Below are 21752 nucleotides of genomic sequence, written 5' to 3'. Positions count from 1 at the left end.
TAGTGAATGTTGTAATACAAACAGCACTTATCTCTTGAAAAGAGAGGCAAAAAACAAAAAGGAAAGCGCTAAAAAGGAATGATCAATATGTCAGAGGTAGGTGTAGTGAGGGAATAGACAGATGAAAAGACAAATGGGCAGTAGCCACTTGAGGAGAATTAGCAGTCCACAGACAGGAAAGAAGAAAAGAGAAACTGGATGTCCAGACCATAAAGGCAAAAAAAAAAAAATACATTTTATTTTGAACTAGTAAAATAAGGCCCGTTTCTGACACAAATGAAACAGGCGCTAGCAAGGTTTACCTCGGAGTGTGTATGTTTCAGCGAGTGTGTGTGAGAGAGAGAGTGTGTGTGTGTGTGTGTGTGAGAGAGAGAGAGTGAATGTGCGAGTGTCTGTGTGTGTGACAGAGAGAGTGTGAGTCTGGGTGCGAGTGTGTCTGTGAGAGAGTGTGTGTGTTTGAATGAGAGTGTGTGCGAGTGCGTATGTGAGACAGTGAGTGTGAGAGAGTGTGTTTCACACAGATACACTGTGTGTGAGAGTGTGAGAGAGTGTGTGTGCGATACACAGACTCTCTGTGAGACCGAGTGTGTGAGAGTGAATCTGTGACACATAGAGAGTGAATGGGATGTGACACATAGAGAGTGAATGGGATACAGTGAGAGACTGTGTGAGAGAGAGAGAGAGAGAGAGAGAGAGAAAGACACTGACTGAGCTAGAGAGTGTGTGTGTGACAGCGATACCTCCCCCTCTCCATCTGTGGTGTGGGGACCCCTCCCCCTCCCCTCTAGTCTCAGGATCCCCTCTCCCCCTGTCAGGTCTCAGGACCCCCTCCCCACCTCTGCGTTCCCCTCCCCTCTGGTCTCAGGACCCCCTGCCCCTCCCCCCCCTGCGTGGTTGGCAGCACCGTGTGAGTGTGTGTGTGTGACAGAGAGAGAGTGAGTGGGTGCGAGTGTGTCTGTGAGAGACAGAGTGTGTGTGATTGTCCTCTCTCCCCTGCCACCCTCCAGGCACCCAGCGATTCTCCTCTGTCCCCTGCCCCCCTGCAACCACCCAGTGATTCTCGTCTCCCCTGCCCCCCCCCTCCAGCCACCTAGCGATTCTCCTCTCTCCACTGCCCCCCCTCGAGCCACGTTGATTTCACTCAGAGAAAATGACCCCTTCTCCTGACGCTCCTCCCTTCTTCCCATACACGTCCCTCTGATTGGTCCCTGGATGTCGCGTTCCGTTGCCTGAGGCTCCTCCCTTCTTCCCATACAGTTCCCTCTGATAGGTCCTTCGACGTCGCTTACCGTTGCCTGGCAACTGTGCACCATTGACTTCACTCACTGAAAATGACCCCTTCTCCTGATGCTCCTCCCTTCTTCCCATACAGTTTGTAGAGATATGGTGCAGTTAAGGGCCACTACTGGAATGGTGGAAGGCCAAGCTTAAAAGACCAGGCCTTTTGGGAACTTAGGCCAAGCTAAAAATCTAGTGGCTTGTACAGCCGGAAGCCTGCTGGAAAAAGAATGGTCAAGGAATCTGAAATCAAAATGAAATCGCTCATCTGTGAAATGGCTTCCTTCATCTCTATATTAAAGTTAGAAGAGGCTTCTTTTCACAGTTGACAGTTGATAAATTGTGAAATAACCTAACCCAAGTAAAGAAAATGGAAAGTACCAGGTAGCAACAAGAGAATAGGGAAGTCACAAATAAGATAAGGGAACAGTGTTGGACCATCTGTCCGAAAGGAAGGGAGATCTTCCTGAGGAGCATCTTGCGGTTGGGCATGAAAAGGGGGGCCATCAGCGTAAACAAGGTTATCATAGGAGTGTATGAGAGCCCATTGATTTGAATGCAAGCAAAAGAGTATAAAAAGACTGACAGCAAATGTATGTGGTTGGAGATCTCCAAAAGGCATGCTGTCCTGCGGACCTCCACACCTTGATCGCCTCATGTATCATCTTATCCTGTATTATATTGGTGAGTTGACAAATAAAACTATATATCTTTGAAACCTATCTCCTTCCTTTCTTATATAACATCTAAAGGTATAACTATTCCCTTGGGTTGGGATGGGTATTAGGAACACTCCTACAGCTTTGCACAAACCCCGAGTCAGATGATAACAGGGTTATGCCTTCTGGTGGTTCTCTCTGGCGAGTGGAACACCAAATGGCACTACCAGACTGAACCCGGGTGAACAGCTATCCCCCTCATAAAAATCAAGTTCCATGTGATACGTCCCTTGACGTCGTAATTGTGCACCGTTGCCTTCACTGTCACTGTTCCGCCCTCAACGTCATCACGTTGTGACACGAGGGCGGAGCATAGAGAGATGTGACAGACTTACGAATGTTACGATGTTACGAACCCTTCACTGAAGCCACAGAGCTTCAGAACGTTGGAGGTGCGTTTTATTATAGTAGATGTTTTAAATGGAATATGTTAGCTTTGGGAAATGTGCATAGCAAATGCCTTTGTATTTTGTTCAGTAGAAAAGGAAATTCATTTCTGTTTTTATTTCTCCAGTGTTACTGTACATGTTAAGTTTAACTTCTTGGGGTTCCCTGTTCAATTTTGTTTAAATATTTTTATTTTAAGCAGAGCCGGTGGTGGGAGGCAGGGCTGGTGGTTGAGAGGCGGGGATAGTGCTGGGCAGACTTATACAGTCTGTGCCTTGAAAAAGACAGGTACAAATCAAAAGTAAGGTATACACAAAAAGTGGCACATATGAGTTTATCTTGTTGGGCAGACTGGATGGACCGTGCAGGTCTTTTTCTGCCGTCATCTACTATGTATTTCTAATTTATGATCCCTTGTTCTGTAATTGGTGAAGGTCTGTCAGTGTGAAAGTAATGGCAGGTGGGGAAATTGGAGGGGAGGCCATCGGGGAGGGAGGCCCTCCTTTTTCTTGACCTGGGCCCTAGCATGTTTTAACACCGGTCCTGACCTTTGCTGTATAGCTGGTGGGGATCCCCAAGCATCTCCAGCAGAGGACCTCCTCCAAAGATGGCCAGAACTCCCTTCTACCAAGATATGCAGTCAGTAACAGCATTCTTCAGCCACCGACAACTAAGCATGTGTAGGGTGCTGGCATCAATGGTTTAGGGATGTTGCTGTTGCTTGCCAAACTTGGTAAAAGGGAATTCTGGCCACTTTCAAAGGTCTTCAGCTGACAAAGCTTGAGGATCCTCATTAGTGTATTTATATTTTGAGGTGGGGGTAGGGCTGGTAAAGAAAATTTTGTGCCTATCCTCTTTGGGCTCAGTCCCACCCAAAATTGGCTGTCTGACTACACCACTGCAGCTAGTTGTGGGCACTGTGGGTCCTCAACATTACCAGGGTCTTCTGGATATCCTCCCAGACCCTACCCTGCACCTGCTCTCCCTAAAGAGGCAGTGCTTGTTTTGAGCCACGAGGAGTGCCAGGGTGTGGCGCTCTTTTTGTGAAAAATTCCTCTCCCTCCTGGCCTCCATCTTGCCTGTGCATGTGAAAGGTCAGTAGTGGGTGCTGTATATATTGTGTGAGGTAGCTCACAGCCAGATGGGTGCCCTGCTCAAGGCTGGGAGGGGCTGTCTACATGCCGTGTGTATCTAGATGTTCATCGCTGCAACTGGAGCCTGTATGACCCTTTCAGAACGTTCTAGATTTCTAATTTTATCATGGAGGCATTTTGTGAGATCGACATTTATCTCCTATACAGAGTGGAGGAGTAGCCTAGTGGTTAGTGCAGTGGACTTTGATCCTGGGGAACTGGGTTCAATTCCCACCGCAGCTCGCTGTGACTCTGGGCAAGTCACTTACCCTTCCATTGCCCCAGGTACAAAGATTGTAAGCCCTCTAGGGACAGAGAAAGTACCTGCATATAATGTGTACAGTGCTGTGTACGTCTACTAGCACTATAGAAATGATTAGTAGTAGTATTTTTCACATTTTTTAGACATCTTGGAGGGACGGAGGAGATATGCCAATTTTATTATACGCTTATATGTACAGGCCAGGTAATCTCAAAAAAGTCACTGGCTTAGCATACGTTTGCTAAAATGTCTTTCATCCAACACCCACAACTTATCTAAAATGAAACTGCACACGTTCCTGTAATGTGCTAATAGCATTATAGACAGAATAATCATTGTTATAATTACTTGTTGTAGACACATTTAAACCTATCTTGTTAGCAGCCACAATCTACAGCAACAATTTTCGGCACAAATTTATCAAGCATCTTAAGCGCATTCCTAAAACTGAAGAAGTAAATTATGCTTACTTACAGGACCATTTCCAGCTGTCAGATTCTGGAGGGCACCGAGAGCTGCTTCTTGAGTATAGTTTCGACTGCTTTTTGCTATTAAAGATAGGTACATTCGTATCACTATGGAATGCCACAACCATTCCACACCTTTCGGGTTACTTTTCTCCTCTGGGAATGGTGTTTCCTTCTGTTGCTATTGAACACATAAATAGGACATGAATGTTAGTAATAAGATTTTAGGAATTTGTACTATGTTAGAATTTACTAGTTAAGATAAACTAACTACTATATTTTTCTAGATATTGGGTATTAGTCTCTGTTGCCACCATGTTAGGGAAGGCTGTCGGGCCTTGGGCTGAGGGATAGGTGCGAGAATCACCCCTACACATCTAGGACCCGATGCTCAAAAGTAAATGCAGGTGCTAGAAGCCATTAGCTATGCACTAGCGCTCACATTTACCTGTGCAAGATGTTCACAGGCCTGGAGCACGGGAACAAATGAGCGCTTAGATAAACAACGCAAGTAGCATGCTAATGTAGTCAAGCTCTGGTTAATTAGGTCATTTTGTATTTCTCCCCAATGCTCAGAAAAGAGCGCCCGAAACAAAACTGCCTTACAGCTGCAAAACGTAATGCCAGGTCGGAGCAGGCACTGGGGTGTTGGAAGAGAGGATTTCTCATGAATCTTTCTGCAAAATCTACTGGTTTTAGCAGAAGGAAGCCTGCGCAAGCCCTTACGTGCTGGTTATGAGAAACAGCAGACTCAAGTGAAAGCACACACTGGCGTCTGTTTCCTGCGTCCAAATGTAAAAATGCGAGCTGAGCTTACTGCAGAACTCTTCTGCGCATGTACCAAGCACAATCCTCCCGCTGAACTCCCTAATACTCAATGCTATGAACACGCCTATATATGTATCTCATTAGCATTAGGGTATGTTTCTTCTGCACTGTTCCGGCGCTGTTCAGAACAGCACTGGAGTTTTGAGCATCAGGGCCCTAGTGAGCCACAGCCAGACCAATAGTCTAGTCTAGTGCAGCAGTCATACAGGTTCCATTAATTTTTTTGGGAGAGATACTGAACTTTAAAAGCTTTCTTACACTGTGGTGAAAATAAGCGGGTCAATATTTAAACTCAGCAGTTGGTGTTTAAACAGACACCTAGATATGTAAAAAACTTTATAGGATATTACTATTCTAGAGTTTACTATAGCATCAATGTAGAGCAGAACGAGTTTTAGCTTTAGTTTGCAGCACTGCTTTTATACATTTCCCCATAGTATAAAATCCTTTTCCCTACAGTTTTAAAACTTGAATTTTCTGCCACAGCCTACAACATTAACAGGTGGCCTCTAGAAGGCACTGCAGGTCCTTAGAGGCGGGACGCAGTAGAGAGAAGGGGCCGGAACCAGCGGCAAGGAAGCCTATGGGAATTGTTGCTGCTGTCACAGTCACCTTTTATAAAACAAGAAAAGAAAAGGTAAGTTCAGGGAGGGAGGTTGGGGAAGGAAGGGGGAGATGTCACATCATGGCGTGGCCTTTGGGGGGGGGGGGGGGGGGAGGCAGCTCATTCCTCGCCTCAGGTGGCAAATTGTCTTGGGCCGCCCCTGCATATATATCTATCTGGCTATGCTAGTATTTGTACATAAGTACATAAGCATTGATTGCCATGCTGGGACAGACCAAGGGTCCATCGAACCCAGCACCCTGTCACCGACAGTGGCCAACAGAACAAGCAATTTGTCCCGTCTATCCTAGAAATAGTGTATTATAGTGTATTATTCCCTCATCCATTCAATAACATTCTATGTCCTTTTCCTCCAGGAAGCCGTCCAACCTTTTTTTGAAGTCCGCTAAGTTAACCGCCTTAACCACTTTTTCTGGCAGCGAATTCCAGAGTTTAACTACGCATTGAGTGAAGAAAAATTTCCTCCGATTTGTTTTAAATTTACCACACTGCAGCTTCATCGCATGCCCCCTTGTCCTAGTATTTTTGGAAAGTGTAAACAGACGCTCCACATAAACACAAAGCAGATGCTTACTTTCATTTCTGGAATAGGCTCTTAATAGGTGCCTCAATCTAGATTCACTGTTATAGAATTGACCTCATAGTGTTGTGGAAAATTCAAATTCACAGGTAGGGCTCCGACACATTTAGCAGTCTCTGCTGAACATCTAAGTGGTTTTGAATATTGACCCCTGTAATAATGGACTGCCTGAAGGATCACGATATAATTAAAAGAAAGTACCTACCTCTTTAATTTTTTTAGTGCGGATTCCAAAGCAGCCCACGGATTTACTGCTTTTGGGAATGTTCCTGTTCTGCAGGTAGATGTTCCGGGTGTAAGAGGTTGGTAGCTCTGACTCCAGCTGGTAGGAGAGGTTGTGGAGGATACATACACAGTTTTCTGTGGACTTGAAAGGGAAGACAGACTTGTCACTACAGCTGCTGAATGTTTTTAGATAGGATAAGAATGGAAGATTTAATTGATCAGGTGTTACAGTAAAATGGTTGTTTTGAAACTCAATGTGATATCATCATTGTCTTTAACTAACTTGAGGTTAGAAGGAGGCTATTCACAGTTGGATCATTTCCTGGATGGATTTTAGCTTGGGTGTTTTCATTACTCATTTTCCTTGCTCTTGACTCTTAACTACTGTTCTAAGTAACTATTATATGATTATGAAATGGTGCTTTGAGCACATGGAAGACTGAATGAAGCGGCCCAATTAAAATAAAATATATTTGTGCAAAAACAAGTTGAATAGCTGTATTATTTTGTACTTTGGAAATGACAGTGCTCTATTACAAGGAAAATCTGGAATCATAGGAAGACAACAGTACAGACAAGTTTTGTCAAGGTTGGAATTGCATATTTAAGTGATTCTATTCAATAATCTAGTGCACTCCTTTTCACACTGTAATGCATACAGCTATGTTTGACTCTTCACTGAGTTTTGCTATTTTGGGATTTTTCTTTAGTACATAACTGCTGCATACCTCCTTGTAGCATGATAGAGCCTGTCAAGGAGGTTTCATAACAGGAGACGGCCTTTTGGATAAGATCAAGTGTAGTGTCTGCTCTTTTCAATTTATCAGTTTCATGATGTCACAAGACTGAAGCTGGTCTCCATCCATGGAGGTTTTAATTCTCTCTAATGCAGCCGCCGTTATTCTTGGTACTCCAAAGCAATGAAATTCATAGGGTAAAAACTCTGCCTACTGGCTTCAGCCCACAAACGGGCCAGATAGACTCATGCCATCTCCTGTTATCAAACCTTCTTGGAACCTAAAGACCCAACTGTGAAATATTTACTGCTACTAATCATTTCTATAGCGCTACATTATACGCAGGTACTTTCTCTGTCCCTTCTGGGATTGCAATATAAGTTTTTGTACCTGGGGCAATGGAGGGTTAAGTGACTTTGCTCAAGATCACAATAAATGTTGCAGATAGGGGGCTAAGACAAGGGGGCTACCTGTTTTCAGCAGAAAGCAGAGCATATGAGGGGGCACTTGTTATCAACTAGCAGCTCTGAATGGAGATATGGGGAGGGGGGACATGGATATTAATACCAGCCCACTAAGGATTTGTTCAACAAAATAGGGGGCCACCTTTCTATTTTTTTTTAAGGTGGCTCCCTAAAGTCCTGGGAGCATGTGTTCCCACATTAGAGTCTGTATATACAAGTACATAAGTAGGACAGACCAAAGGTCCATCAAGCCCAGCATCCTGTTTCCAACAGTGGCCAATCCAGGTCACAAATACCTGGCAAAATCCCCCCAAAGTACAACACATTTTATGTTGCTTATCCTAGAAATAAGCAGTGGATTTTCCCCAAGTCCATTTTAATAATGGTCTATGAACTTTTCCGTTAGGAAGCCATCCAAACCTTTTTAAAACCCCGCTAAGCTAAAAGCCTTTACCACATTCTCTGGCAACAAATTCCAGAGTTTAATTACACGTCGAGTGAAGAAATATTTTCTCCAATTCATTTTAAATTTACTACTTTGTAGCTTCACTGCATGTCCCCTAGTCCTAATATTTTTGGAAAGAGTAAACAGACGCTTCACATCTACCCGTTCCATTCCACTCACTATTTTATAGACCTCTATCATATCTCCCCTCAGATGTCTTTTCTCCAAGCTGAAGAGCCCTAGCCCCTTCAGCCTTTCCTCATAGGGAAGTTGTCCTATCCCCTTTATCATTTTCGTCGCCCTTCTCTGCACCTTTTCTAATTCCACTATATCTTTTTTCAGATGCGGTGACCAGAATTGAACACAATATTTGAGGTGCGGTCGCACCATGGAGCGATACAAAGGCATTATAATGTCCTCATTTTTGTTTTCTATTTCTTTCCTAATGATACCCAACATTCTATTTGCTTTCTTAGTCGCTGAGCAGAAGGTTTCAACGTATCATCAACGACGACACCTTTCTTGGTCAGTGACTCCTAATGTGGAAGCTTAACTATGTTCGGGAGAGGTAGTTAACTTTCTTGGTGTAACATGCAGTAAAAAGATTAATGCAAGCTGCTTAACCCTATTATATAATAGTAAGCTAATTTCATGAGGCATAGCTCATTATTATTTTTATTTGTTGCACCTGACCTTTATTTTTTTTGCATCAAAGCTCTATTGTTGTTTTTTAATGTGAGTTACTGGCCAAAAACCCTGAATTCATTGACTGTTAATGAACTTGGTATATAGGTCTGTATGAGGCTCATTTTCAAAGCACTTAGCCTCCCAAAGTTCCATAGAAACCTATGGAACTTAGCCTCCCAAAGTGCTTTGAAAATATGCCTCTATGTGTATTATCAGGAACGGAAACATGGATTGGGTGAAGAATGTGGACACCTTTTCCCATCAAGACTTGCTTTTCCTTTGCAGTTACCTTGTCATCGGGCTGGTAATCTGCGACAGTTCCACGGACATAATGTACAAGAGAGTCAATTAGCCCCTCACATTCCCGCAACTGCCGCCTTCCTTCTGGACCTTCAGAGCTAAGATTTCTACCAAGCAAAGGAAAGAAATGACAAGTAACAGCAAGCTGAACAAATGATCAAATAGCATATTTTAACTAGGCATTTTCAGTTTATGTTTTGATCTGTTTTACTACTGTTTTCTGGCTAGTTTTCTTTATTCCTGTTGTCTGTTATCGGTGATACAATAACATTAAAATCAAAACATACATGGGGTGGGGGGGTGGGGGCTAAAGGAATAAATGCACAAATATTTAGCTTCCTCTGCACTCTGGACAAATCTAAACTACGGGCTCAGTTCACCTCCAGAAGTATGGGTCTCCTGTAGATGATAACATAGGCAACAGTGACACCCTAACCCAGCCCCTCATTCCACATAACTCATATAACAAATAAGAACACACACACTTTGTAGATTAAATGGTAACAACTTGGCTGCAGCTTTATTATAACGACAAGGCTGTATTCAAGTAAAACAACAGCCAAGCAGGATACCTGAGCCACTGTAAGCTCCTAGAAGCTTCAAGTAAAGTACCTAGTCTGTCGCCATTAGCAAGACTGATCCATGTGCTAAACACTGTATCTAGGGTGCTCCCGCCATGCAGCAAGGTGCGCCCAACCCAGGTGCAGTGAACCCATCCGCATCAGACATATCTTGATGAATTAGAACTACTTCACTCAACCAGGCTCGGGTATTCCCACCCTCCAAGCTGCAACATGCACAAAATAGAAAACTTGAAGCAAAGCAATTAGGCAGCTCTTCTTTATGTCCTCGAGGGCAAAAGAGGGATCATCTACTGAGCTTGTGGGTTTTTAGGCCCCTGGCTCGAGTCCCTCTTTCCTATCAGGAAGCCTGACTTTGGCGCGACAGGTGCTTTCCGGTCACTAGACTTCCTGATGCTTTGAGGTAACCCCCCCCACCCCCCCCGACCGCTGGGGCGTGGGTTCTAGGGTGCACAGCGCCAGGTTAATGTTGGCTCTGTACACTTTGGTCCTCCGCCTCTTTACATATCAGGGTTTTGCAAATATCTACCATCATAAAGGTGGATATTAAGGCATTATTCAATGTGTTTTGAAATGCTTCACAAGTTCCTCTAAAGGAAATGAAAAAAAGACATCAAAAGCATTTGGAAGACAGAGTTCACCTATTTTCTCCTTTACTGGGCTTTGTTTCAGCTTTGGCCTCACCATCAGAGAGTTAAATCGCTAGCCTAGATATGCAGCCTTTGTTCAGAAACCTGTGACCGCCAGCTTAGATTTACTCCTGCTCAGAACAGGAATAAGTCCAAACAGTCTCTCTTTTGCTTGTATAGCAGGGCTGTGGAGTCGGTACAAAAATCCTTCGACTCCGACTCTGACTCCTCAGTTTTTAATATGTATTTTTTTTGCATGTTGACTGAAAGAGTGCAGTATGCAAGGCTGCATGTTAATGTTTGGGTTTAAAATCTATGTCATTGTGACTTCTTATTTTATTTATTAAAGAAATTATAAATATTCATTAATCCTAAAGTTTAAACAAAAAAACACATAAAAAAACAAGGTTATGTTTATTGTTTTTTTTATCAAGTATAAAGTCATCATAGCATTAGCAAGTATAAAAATCTGGAACAACCACATCCTTTGGAAATTAGAACAAAATCAAAGTTAACCTACATAAACCAAAAACATTTGGAAAACCTAAAACAACTAATATATTATTTAAACTTGGCATATATAGCTGTAGAATAGCTGTTAAACATAATCCAAAATTAACTAATATATTGTTCTTAGAAACAGAATTGCTTCTGCCAGATCCTCCTTCATAGAAGCCCTTAAATCTGATTTGATTATTTTCAGTGCTGAAAACAGTCTTTCAACACTGACTTGGGTGGGTGGCATTGCTGTTACGGTTCTAGCTGCATCACTGACAATGATGGCTTCTTCTATAGTCAGTTTTGATGAGCGGTCAAACTTTTCCACTTCTTTTAATCCTTTAAAAAAACTCTTGCATGAATTTCTTTATATGGACATTTACAGGTTGCTTTTCCATGCTTAACCGACATCGCTTTATTTTGAAGCTTTCATTTTGTCCAAATAGGCTTGAAAATTCTCTTCTTCATTTGAAGAGGATGAACCTGAGTTACCATTACCACCAGTATTTATAGCTTTAGCTTCATCCAGTGGTTTATGAGTTTCAGGTAGCAACCCTTTCATGCGAACTGCTATGTCGTAGAGTGCCTGTTTTCCTGTAGCAATTTGGTCACTGCTCAACAAAATTCGGCTCATTGGATCAACATAAATAGCAGCTAAGATAATTTGATTATCCAGCAAGAGCTCCTCTCTTTTCCTCATTGAAGATACAATGCCATCAGCAATTAACCCCCCCACTTTTGTTAAGGTTATATATCAAGCCCTTCCATTCCAAGAAGAATTTACCTGGTGTTAAATCTTCATATTGCAGCTTCTTGGTAACAGCAAAAGGGTAAGAAAGTAGCCTTTCTAATTCTGTAAGCTTTCTTCTAATGAAACATTTACATTGTCCAGTTCTTCAAGAAAGTCTTTTAGTTCAAGCAAATGCTTTATCATCAAGTAAGTGCTTCCCCAGTGCGTTGCTTGATCCAAAATGGCTCCTTTTCCAGCACGTCTCTTCAGAATAGCATCTGTTTTAAGGATCCTGGCTGCAACAGCTACTTGCCTCAACTTGCTAATTAGTGTAGCCGCATGACGATCCTTCAATCCATCTCTTATTGCTAGTTGCAGAGTATGAACAGCACAACGCGTATGTTGAATGGTAATAAGCTTAGATGCTTCTTCAGCAATATCATCCAAACTTTCACAGCTTTCTTGAATTGCAGAACTGTCATCTTCTGATATTTGTATGCTGTTTTCTTCATCAACTTCCTTCATTTTTTCAATTGTGCTTAACATATTTGAAGCATTATCAGTTACAATACATAGAATGTGTTCCTTTTTAATTTCATAATCTTCTAAAACACCTTCCACTAACTTCTGCAGATACTCACTGGTATGATGTGCCTGAGTGTCCTTTACTCCTAATGTCCGGGTTATTGTTTTTTTGTTTTCATCAGCAAATCTAACATTAATTGCAAAACAATTTACTCTGTGACGTGTGCATGCATCCATTTTAATAAAGACAAAACGTCCCTTCAGACTTTTTCTTAGTTCTTCCTTCTTACATTTGGCCTCTTCAAGTATAAGTGTCACGTCCCTTACCTGTGCCGCTCTGCCTGCGGGGATACCTCGCTCCACGAGCAGGAGAGAGCGGGGTATCGCTGGCTACGGGCGGCATGGTAGGGGAGTCTGGGCTTCCTCCTGGACGGCTCCGGCCCGCCGCTATGCTGCTGTAGCGTCTGGAGAGCGCCGACGCTGCAAATATGGCCGGCGCACTCTAGCTGGAAAGTCTCTTCCGGGTGCGGGGCCCAGGAGCATGGGGAACGCCTCTTCTGGGCTCGGATTGGCTGGTCGCGGCTAGGCTCCGCCCGCTCCTTGTGACCAGCCTATCCAGAGCCTCCTGGGGCTGGTTGTTGGCCACGCCTTCCGGACAGCTGATGGTGGTTTCCCTGATGGAGGGGGCTACTTAAACCAGACTCTGACAGAACTCTTTGCTTCGGCTTCTGCTGGTGTGGATTCCTGAGTTCTGTGTCTTTGGATTGTTTCGCTGCTTTGAACCACAGTTTGGACCTGGACTTTGCTATTGCCTGCCGCCTGCCTTTGAACCACAGTTTGGACCTGGACTTTGCTTTTGCCTGCCGCCTGCCTTTGAACCACAGTTTGGACCTGGACTTTGCTATTGCCTGCCGCCTGCCTTTGAACCACAGTTTGGACCTGGACTTTGCTATTGCTTACCGCCTGCCTTTGAACCACAGTTTGGACCTGGACTTTGCTATTGCCTGCCGCCTGCCTTTGAACCACAGTTTGGACCTGGACTTTGCTTTTGCCTGCCGCCTGCCTTTGAACCACAGTTTGGACCTGGACTTTGCTATTGCCTGCCGCCTGCCTTTGAACCACAGTTTGGACCTGGACTTTGCTATTGCTTACCGCCTGCCTTTGAACCACAGTTTGGACCTGGACTTTGCTATTGCCTGCCGCCTGCCTTTGAACCACAGTTTGGACCTGGACTTTGCTATTGCCTACCGCCTGCCTTTGAACCACAGTTTGGACCTGGACTTTGCTATTGCTTGCCGCCTGCCTCTGAACCACAGTTTGGACCTGGACTTTGCTTTTGCCTGCCGCCTGCCTTTGAACCACAGTTTGGACCTGGACTTTGCTGTTGCCTACCGCCTGCCTTTGAACCACAGTTTGGACCTGGACTTTGCTTTTGCCTGCTGCCTGCTTTTGTGCCACAGGGTGGATCTGGACTTGCCTTTGTCTACCACCGGCCTGGAACCGCTGATCGGATCGGGACCTTGTCTTTTGGGCAATTGTCTGCTCCATTCTGCCCTTCGTGGGAGGTCTCTGCCCTGACTCCCCAGGTAAGATCAGGACTGTCTGGCTGCCAGACGTTGTTTGGCACAAGGGCTCACTTTTCGGGGCATAGGCCTGACAGAAAGCCGAAGCCATGAGCTCGCCAGATAAACCTGATCTGACTGACTTGGCTCAAGCTCTTCAACAGCAACAGGCCCAGCTCAACAGATTATCTGGAGTACTGCAAGATGTGTGTTCTCAGATGTCCGTGCAGCGAGCACCGGCTTCTGGAGCTAGTAGGACATCTCCACCTCTGCCTACCTTTCGGTTGCCTGAACCTCCTCGGTTTGACGGCACACCCTCCGCATGCCGCGGATTCTTGAATCAATGTCAGATGCTCTTTGACATGCAACCTGCTTCTTTTCCTACGGACAAACAGAAGATTACCTACATTATCTCATTACTCTCCGGTGCGGCTCTGGCATGGGCGTCACCTCTCTGGGAGCAACAGGATCCTCTCCTTTCGGAATTAGGAGAATTCCTGCGTCAGTTCCGCATGGTCTTCGATGTTCCAGGACGCCCTTCTTCCGCCGCAGGAGAGCTACTACGGATTCAGCAAGGAAGCAGTACGGTTGGTACCTATGCTATTCGATTCCGTACCCTGGCGGCAGAACTTAAATGGAATCAAGAGGCTCTTACGGCCATTTTCTGGCAAGGCTTGAGTGGACGCATTAAGGACGAATTGGCCGGCCGAGAAATCCCTGGTACTCTGGACGCCCTTATCGCCTTAAGCACTCGGATTGATGTCCGCTTCCAGGAACGAGCACGAGAACAAGTTGCCTCTCGTCCGTCGCGCAGGTTTTCCCCTCAAAGACCACGAACGGTCTCTCCTCAGGAGGGTGCGGTTCCTACTGCGGAGGGATCGGAAGTGCCTATGGTGATTGGCAGGCATCGACTAACAGCTGTGGAACGAACCCATCGGAGGGAGAATAAACTATGTATGTACTGTGGGAAACCTGGTCATTTTGTGAAAAGGTGTCCCAACAAGCCGGGAAATGCTTAGACCCTAGCCTGGTGAAGGGGGTGGTTGTGGGTCGTTCAGGAACCCTTCCGGATAACTTAATGACAGTACCTATTATCTTACTGTGGCAAGAATACAGGATAAATACCCTAGCCTTGTTGGATTCAGGAGCAGGAGGCAACTTTATTGATGCTAGACTACTTCAGGGCCTAGGCAGGCCGGTTACTCCCTGTAAACCAGCTCTTCAAGTAACGTCTATTCATGGCTCTACTCTGCCACTGCCTATTACCCATCTCACTCTTCCGCTGCGAATGCAGGTGGGTCTTCTTCATCATGAGGAGATACAATTTCTTATTTTACCTCAAGCCATCCATCCTGTAATTCTAGGTATACCCTGGTTGCGGCTGCACGCGCCTTGCATAGACTGGCCTTCGGGAGAAATCAGCCGGTGGAGTGGTCGTTGTTTTGAAACTTGTCTAACACCAGTGCGCCCTCCCTCTATTAATGTGCCAGCGCTCTCTGGAGTCCTCCTCCCCTGTGAAGCTTCTCTTCCGAAGGAATACAAGGAGTTTTCTGATGTCTTTGATGCCCGGGAGGCAGATTCCCTCCCACCCCATCGCCCGTTTGATTGTCCCATTGATTTGTTACCCGGTACGATGCCTCCTCGAGGAAGATTATATGCCTTGTCCCGGGATGAATCTGCTGCCATGTGGGACTACATTCAGGACAATCTTCGTAAGGGATTCATCCGACCATCTTCTTCTCCTGCCGGGGCAGGGTTCTTTTTTGTTTCCAAAAAAGATGGGTCCTTGCGGCCCTGCATTGACTATCGCGGACTTAACAACATCACAGTCAAGAACCGGTATCCCCTCCCACTTATCCCGGAGCTTTTTGATCGACTCCAGGGGGCAGTTATTTTTACTAAGTTGGATCTACGAGGGGCCTACAACTTGATTCGTATCCGCCAGGGAGACGAGTGGAAAACTGCATTTAATACTCACGACGGTCATTTTGAGTATCGGGTCATGCCTTTTGGACTTTGTAATGCTCCGGCTGTATTTCAAGATTTCATCAATTTCATTTTCAGGGATCTTCTTTGTTCTTCAGTCATTGTTTACTTGGACGATATTCTGATCTTCTCTGCTTCTCCCCTGGATCATCCCGGGCATGTCCGCACAGTGCTTCAACGACTCCGGGATCATCGACTGTTTGCCAAGTTGGAAAAGTGTGCGTTTCATCAATCCACTATTCCTTTTTTGGGACATATTATCTCTGCTGTTGGATTACAAATGGATCCTGCTAAACTGCAGGCTATCCGGGACTGGCCTCTCCCCCAGGGTCTCCGAGCCTTACAGCGTTTTCTTGGTTTTGCTAACTACTACAGACAATTCATTCCCCATTATTCGCTCCTCACGGCTCCTTTGACAGCCCTTACTCGGAAGGGGGCGGATGTTCGGCATTGGTCTCCTGCTGCCCTGGAGGCTTTTTCGGCCTTGAAGGCGGCTTTCTTGTCTGCATCTGTACTCCGTAGCCCTGATGTCACGAAGCCTTTCATCGTGGAGGTCGATGCCTCTGCTTTGGGTGTAGGGGCGGTGCTGTCCCAGACAACTTCTTCTGGTAAGAAACATCCTTGTTTTTTTTTTTCTAAGAAGTTTTCGCCTGCTGAACGCAATTATACTATCGGGGACAGGGAGCTGCTGGCCCTGAAACTCGCCTTTCAGGAGTGGCGATACCTACTGGAGGGGGCTGCTCACCCTATTACAGTCATCACTGATCACAAAAATCTGCTTTATTTGCAAGATGCCAAACGCTTGAATCCCCGGCAGGCTCGCTGGTCACTATTTTTTGCGCGTTTTACCTTTCACTTGGTGTTTCGGCCCGCAGAGAAGAATATACAGGCAGATGCCCTCTCCCGAGCTTTTGACGTACCTGAGGAGCCTGAGGAACTCTATCCTATGCTCAATCCTGCTTGCCTTTCTCCTATGGTGGGGGCATCCGCCTGTCTCAAGACTCCTGTTCCGGCCCGATCTCGTCGCAAGGTCCTTCAGTGGGGTCATTCTGCTGCGTTTTCGGGACATTTTGGGTTCCGTAAGACCTATCATCTTATTTCCCGTTATTTTTGGTGGCCCCACATGGCCCAGGAGATTCGGCAGTTTGTCTCTACTTGTCCTACCTGTGCCCGTACCAAGTCCTTGCCAGGCAAGCCGTGGGGGCTTCTTCAACCATTACCGGTACCCCATCTACCGTGGCAGGAGGTCTCGATGGACTTTATAACTGATCTTCCCTGTTCCAAGGGCAACACGATCATCTGGGTGGTGGTGGATCGTTTTTCTCGCATGGCTCACTTCGTACCCATGCGGTCCCTGCCATCCGCGAAGGTTCTTGCGTCCCATTTTATCCAGCACATTTTTCGGCTGCATGGACTGCCACATCGTATCATCAGTGATAGAGGGTCGCAATTCACCTCTAAATTTTGGAGATCGTTATGCTCAGCCTTTGGGGTTACCACGCATTTTTCTTCAGCTTACCATCCTCAGACCAACGGCATGGCAGAGCGTACTAACCAGACCCTTAAAGCTTTTCTTCGGGCCTTCACCAATGCTCGTCAGGATGATTGGACTGATCTTCTGGCCTGGGCTGAATTTGCCTACAACAATAGTTTCCATTCTGCTTCACGGACATCACCTTTCTTCACTGTTTTTGGACGTCATCCACGTCTTCCGCCTCCGATTCCTTTGACTGCGGCTCCTCCACTGATCCAGTCTACTCTCACCACCATGCATGCAACTTGGAGGACAGTTCGTCAGCAATTGGGGAGGGCGGCTGCCCGGTACAAGCGATTTGCTGATCGGCGTCGCTGTGCCGCTCCTGTATTCCAGCCGGGACAGAGAGTATGGCTCAGCACCAAGTACCTCAAACTTCGTCTTCCCTCCCTTAAGTTTGCTCCACGCTTCATCGGGCCATTTTCTGTGAGATCTAGAGTGGGGACGATGGTCTATCGACTTCACTTACCTGGTAATCTTCGCATTCACAATGCTTTTCATGTGTCTCTGCTTAAACCTTTTAGGACTTCCCACTGGCATCCTGCTCCAAAGAAGATTCTGGTTCCAGACTCTGACCCTGATCCGGAGTTCGAGGTAAAAGAGATTCTTGATTCTAGACTCCAGAGAGGACGACTGTTCTACTTGATCTCATGGAAGAACTTTGGTCCTGAGGATAACTCCTGGGAGCCTGTTGGTAATATCCATGCCCCTGAGTTATTGCACGAGTTCCACTCTCGTTACCCTAGAAAACCTGGGCCAAGACGGAGGAGGGGGGCTTACGGGGGGGGGGGGTACTGTCACGTCCCTTACCTGTGCCGCTCTGCCTGCGGGGATACCTCGCTCCACGAGCAGGAGAGAGCGGGGTATCGCTGGCTACGGGCGGCATGGTAGGGGAGTCTGGGCTTCCTCCTGGACGGCTCCGGCCCGCCGCTATGCTGCTGTAGCGTCTGGAGAGCGCCGACGCTGCAAATATGGCCGGCGCACTCTAGCTGGAAAGTCTCTTCCGGGTGCGGGGCCCAGGAGCATGGGGAACGCCTCTTCTGGGCTCGGATTGGCTGGTCGCGGCTAGGCTCCGCCCGCTCCTTGTGACCAGCCTATCCAGAGCCTCCTGGGGCTGGTTGTTGGCCACGCCTTCCGGACAGCTGATGGTGGTTTCCCTGATGGAGGGGGCTACTTAAACCAGACTCTGACAGAACTCTTTGCTTCGGCTTCTGCTGGTGTGGATTCCTGAGTTCTGTGTCTTTGGATTGTTTCGCTGCTTTGAACCACAGTTTGGACCTGGACTTTGCTATTGCCTGCCGCCTGCCTTTGAACCACAGTTTGGACCTGGACTTTGCTTTTGCCTGCCGCCTGCCTTTGAACCACAGTTTGGACCTGGACTTTGCTATTGCCTGCCGCCTGCCTTTGAACCACAGTTTGGACCTGGACTTTGCTATTGCTTACCGCCTGCCTTTGAACCACAGTTTGGACCTGGACTTTGCTATTGCCTGCCGCCTGCCTTTGAACCACAGTTTGGACCTGGACTTTGCTTTTGCCTGCCGCCTGCCTTTGAACCACAGTTTGGACCTGGACTTTGCTATTGCCTGCCGCCTGCCTTTGAACCACAGTTTGGACCTGGACTTTGCTATTGCTTACCGCCTGCCTTTGAACCACAGTTTGGACCTGGACTTTGCTATTGCCTGCCGCCTGCCTTTGAACCACAGTTTGGACCTGGACTTTGCTATTGCCTACCGCCTGCCTTTGAACCACAGTTTGGACCTGGACTTTGCTATTGCTTGCCGCCTGCCTCTGAACCACAGTTTGGACCTGGACTTTGCTTTTGCCTGCCGCCTGCCTTTGAACCACAGTTTGGACCTGGACTTTGCTGTTGCCTACCGCCTGCCTTTGAACCACAGTTTGGACCTGGACTTTGCTTTTGCCTGCTGCCTGCTTTTGTGCCACAGGGTGGATCTGGACTTGCCTTTGTCTACCACCGGCCTGGAACCGCTGATCGGATCGGGACCTTGTCTTTTGGGCAATTGTCTGCTCCATTCTGCCCTTCGTGGGAGGTCTCTGCCCTGACTCCCCAGGTAAGATCAGGACTGTCTGGCTGCCAGACGTTGTTTGGCACAAGGGCTCACTTTTCGGGGCATAGGCCTGACAATAAGTTTCCTTATACTTTCTCGTTCCAGAGAAACTCCAAGCTTTTTAGCCATTTCTCCATTTAAGCCTAAAAAGGCTGGTTGTGAAAAAAAAGATAGTGGTATACTATTCTTTACTGCCATTTCAATGATGTGGTTTTTGAATTTTTCTGGTGTCATTGTTATAGTAACTTTGTCAGCAATGAAAAACCTTGATAGTTGTGTCTGGCCTCCAGTAGATTTCTGATCTTTTATTGACCCTGAAGTAGATGGAATGTTTTCATTGCTATCTTTCTCATTCACAGCTTCTAACACTTTAGGATGGAAACGCTGCAAGTGTCTTTTTAAATTTGATGCTCTTGTAGGTGCATTTTTTTCATAACCACTGAAACTGCTAATTTTTGCATCACATGCTTTTTCACCATCATCATCTTCTATAATACATTGACATACATAATGTTTCCCATCTGTTGATATTGTAAAGTGTTCATAAACAGCAGACTTTGTCATGTTTCCTGACATTCTTTTTGCCATTGTGAATGGTGTGCCACATATTTGTACACATCTCTTCGGAGAGGAGTACAACAAGTTGTTTTGCTTTTTAACACTGTTTGAAGAGAGGAGACCCAAGAGAGTTTCGTTTTATTATTTCCCTTGGAGCATATATTCTAAGTCATATATTACCAAGGTTATAAAGACCCCTGAGGCAGGCCTTTGGGCTGAAACACGGCCGTGTCGGGTCATTTTTAATACTGTTTACATCATTTTTTATTTTTTATGTGAATAAATATTTTTTGGTATCCTTATTCAATCTCCTCACTTTTTGTTTTATATCTCACGGTTCCGTGAGGGATTTTACCTCCTCTTTTGTTTCAGTGCCACTTCCACTAAAATATAAAGCTCTTCTTGCAGAGAGAGAGGAAGTTGGGTGGAGTCTCTCTGCTGCCTTATCTGTGTGTGCTGAATGATCTTCTCTTGGAGCTCAAGTTCACTGTGGGGTCAGAGAGGAGGTGCTCTACAGCAGGTCAGTAAATGCAAAGGGAGACTGAGCAGAGGGAAGCTCTCCAGCAAAATAATTCAGCTGGACTTCACACTAGTGAAACAACTAGGTACTAAGCTTTATTCACAGCAGAGAAGTACTTTATTCAAATGTATGAGGAGTCGGAGTCGGTACATTTTTGCCGACTCCAACTCTGACTCAATGTACCCAAAATTGCTGCCGACTCCACAGCCCTGCTGCATAGAACCTATTTGTTTTCTTTTCCTCCAATGGAAAATCACAGAGGCTGTCCCATGCTGCCTTCTTTCATGTTACTCTGTTTGCTCTGAAATGTAATCTGCAAAGATTTTCAGTAATTTCTCAGCCCTTTTGTGCCACTTTAAAAAAAAGGCTATATCATGATTACCACAGCATGTTTTGGCAGTTGGCATTTGAAAAGAAGCTCATCACAAAACACTCAGATGCCGATGCAGAAAGGCTCGCAATAGAGCTGTGCACAGGTTTCTTAGTGCATGGCTTCTACCACAAACGTAATACCATGCAAAGGAAAAAGCTGATGGCATGTAAATTTTATGCACGGAAAGTTTATGACTAATGAGGGGAGATTGTGCTGGACACATGCACACAAGGTTTTTGCGGTATATGTGGCTTCTTGTGTTAATGTCCAAATAAAATGAAAGTACTTGCATACATCAGTGCCTGTTCTGAGACTAAATGGGAATGTCGCAAAAATTGCTCACACATAAAATGTTTGTGAGGCCCATATTTAGGCGCAAAAGAACAGATGCCAATTTGTGCTTTCACTTTTGATTTTGTTCAGACATGCATACATGTCTGTTACCTCCCATATCTTCGAAGCTTGAAGGGGCTTCCTTCTGGTTACAATAGGAGACAAAACTGGCAGTTAGATCTGAAATCCTGACACGAAATTCTCTATGTGAACCATTGTACGGTGCCCTGAATCTGTTGAAAATTTTTTGCAGTAACCACTAGTCAAAAGTCTCTATTTACCTCTGCATTACCGTGGAATACTCAGTGGCCTCATTAGCATAAATTTTAATACAATGTGCAGCCAGGAATTCCGTCCAAGTTATCACCTGCGCTCTATCCCTCTCTGCATTGCTCAACATGTGGAACCCATGTTCAACCCGTGGTAACCTCGTGGTTGGGCCTGTGGTAGCTTTCTAGATTGCCCCTCACTGATTACGTTTCCCCAAGCATTCATATGTCAGCATCACATTCCCATACCTACTCTATTGGGATTTACAGTACAGTACATTTGAGCATTCATACTCCAGAACTCAGACCCATTATTTACACATCACTAAATGTATTGATTACCATACATAGGACACGATCCTGACCACAGTGTTATAACTACATCATGCTTCCAGGAAGGCTGGGGTGAGTTTCATAGAATGACCATGGACACTGATGCAGGGTGTAATGG

The 21752-nt window shown here is 45.7% G+C and overlaps 1 protein-coding gene across 2 annotated transcripts in view; it reads right to left on the bottom strand.

Annotated features, from left to right (window-relative positions):
* Positions 1–21752, bottom strand: part of PKP2 (plakophilin 2) — a 226290-nt gene that overhangs the window by 49905 nt on the left and 154633 nt on the right. For both annotated transcript variants that reach the window (XM_030214261.1, XM_030214262.1), the window contains exons 7-9: positions 9127–9244; positions 6485–6646; positions 4254–4427 (exon numbers count right to left, since the gene is read on the bottom strand). In XM_030214261.1, coding sequence (XP_030070121.1) covers positions 4254–4427; positions 6485–6646; positions 9127–9244 — 454 coding nt within the window. The remainder of the gene's footprint in view (positions 1–4253; positions 4428–6484; positions 6647–9126; positions 9245–21752) is intronic.

This window comes from Microcaecilia unicolor, chromosome 9, assembly GCF_901765095.1.
Source record: "Microcaecilia unicolor chromosome 9, aMicUni1.1, whole genome shotgun sequence".
Lineage (NCBI taxonomy): Eukaryota > Metazoa > Chordata > Amphibia > Gymnophiona > Siphonopidae > Microcaecilia > Microcaecilia unicolor.
This window is presented reverse-complemented; position numbering and strand designations above follow the sequence as displayed.